Source organism: Protobothrops mucrosquamatus, unplaced genomic scaffold, assembly GCF_001527695.2.
Source record: "Protobothrops mucrosquamatus isolate PMUCROS unplaced genomic scaffold, P.Mucros_1.0 scaffold1087, whole genome shotgun sequence".
Lineage (NCBI taxonomy): Eukaryota > Metazoa > Chordata > Lepidosauria > Squamata > Viperidae > Protobothrops > Protobothrops mucrosquamatus.
The window spans coordinates 4,936-6,945 of NW_015387313.1; the positions used below are offsets into that span (position 1 = coordinate 4,936).

The window sequence follows — 2,010 nt, forward strand, 5'->3', positions numbered from 1 at the left end:
TGCTGCCGTGTGGGGAGGTATTCATAAGAACCCGGTCTTCCCGGTTTAGATTCGGTCAGCGTCTCCTGAGGGTTGTGGGAACCCGGCCGACGTGCAACACGGGTTCTCGTGCGGGGTTCCTCCTGGGCGTGTCGCAAAGGAAGGCCGCCTGCGAGCACCCCGCTTCGCTCCCCGACCCCGGGCCAGGCGGGGGAGGGGGGGGGCAGCACTGCGAAAGACGCCAGGCACGCCGAGGGTTAAGCCGGGCTGGCTCGGCTCTGCTGTGCCGCGGCGGCGGCGGCCTCCGCCTCCCTCCTTCCTCCTTCCTCCTCCTGGCCGCCTCTTGAGCGACGTCGCATTACATCATCGCCCCCGGAGCCCATTCGCTGAAGGCCGGCTCCTGCTTGGCCCGCGCGGAGCGCAAAGCTGCCGCTGTCCAGAGCTGGCAACCAGCTGCGGGCGGGCGGACGAGCGAGCGAGCGAGCTACAGGGCAGGCAGGCGGGCGGGCCCCTTTTTCGCGCCGGGAAGGCAGCATCCCTGCGGGCGCGCCCTTGCAGCAGCTGGCTCCCGGTTTTGCTCGGCTGCAGGCAGGCAGAGGCGGAGGATGGCGGAGAGCGAGTGCGAGACCCCCAGCACTCCGGGGGAGTTCGAGAGCAAGTACTTCGAGTACAACGGGGTGCGCCTGCCGCCCTTCTGCCGCGGAAAGATGGAGGAGATCACCAATTTCCCCGTGCGAGACAGCGACGTCTGGATTGTTACCTACCCCAAATCAGGTAGGAGGCGGGGCTGCGCAGCGAGCGAGCGGGCGGGCGGGGGGTGGTGGAGGGAAAGGAGGCATCCATCCATCCCTCTATCCCCTTCTCCCCCTCTCCTCCCTCTCCTCCCTGCCCCGACGCTTTCGAGCATCGCCTGTTTGCCTCTCCCGGTTTCCTCCGGTTTTTCTCCTTCGCCCACCCGACTCCGGTGCGAAGCCCCGATTGCTCTCCTTTTTGCCGCCTGGAAGCCCATGGAGAGAGATGGGGGCCCTGGGTTTATATGTTACTACTGTGGTCCTCGTATAATAATAGTAATAATAATAATAATAATAATAATAATAATTATTATTATTATTATTATTATTATTATTATTATTAATAATAACAATAATAATAATAATAGTAATAATCATCATCATCATCATCATCATCATCATCTTAGCTTACCTCTCTGGCTTACCTCCTCTGAGAGCCTATGTTGGACCAAGGGTAAGGCCTAGGGCAGGGGTAGGCAACCTTGGCTCTTTTATGACTCGTGGACTTCAACTCCCAGAATTCCTGAGCCAGCATAGCTGGCTCAGGAATTCTGGGAGTTGAAGTCCACGAGTCATAAAAGAGCCAAGGTTGCCTACCCCTGCCCTAGGGAGTTGTGGGGATGGGCTTGCTAGCCCAGATGCCCATTTTAGGGCCGGAAACATGCGTGGTGAAATATGTACATTGCAAATGCTTTTTTCTTCCTTACCTAAACATGATTTTTTTTTCGTCTTTACCTTCGACCTGTAGGCTGAGACGTTGTGCATTTTTATGCATTAAAATTTTTGAAAACTGATCATTATTTTTTATTCCAGATTGAAATCATTGTTAGGGAGGCATTTGTACTGAGAGATAACCTTCGATAATAAGGGAAGGGCTTATTTTCCCATCAACAGAGGTGAATCACAGAGGGATTTTTTTCCCCCTCCGGCTGGGTTGTCAACACAGCTGAGTGCAGGTGGAGCAGTTAGCCAGCCTCAGAAGTCATATCAGGTCAGGTCTGGTTCCTGCTTGAATGGAGACTGCTGGAAATTCCAGTACCATTGGTTAGATAGGGAAGGCCCATCTTGAAGGAAAACAGTGACCTGTGAGGACATCTGAGAGAGAAAGCAGGTGATCCAAAGGTGGGCTGGTCCACATGGATGTTGCAGAGGGAGAAAACTGATTCTTTCCTGCTTAATATTGCAGTCTTCAGTCTCCCCATCTTCTCAGTCTTTCCATCCTGCTGACACGCTCCAGATG

General features: G+C 54.6%; 1 protein-coding gene across 1 annotated transcript in view; it reads left to right on the forward strand.

Moving 5' to 3' along the window:
- The first annotated feature begins 584 nt into the window (after positions 1–584).
- Positions 585–2,010, forward strand: part of SULT4A1 (sulfotransferase family 4A member 1) — a 20,442-nt gene continuing 19,016 nt past the window's right edge. The window contains exon 1 of the mRNA XM_015820202.1: positions 585–753. Within this exon, the coding sequence (XP_015675688.1) occupies positions 585–753 (169 nt within the window). The remainder of the gene's footprint in view (positions 754–2,010) is intronic.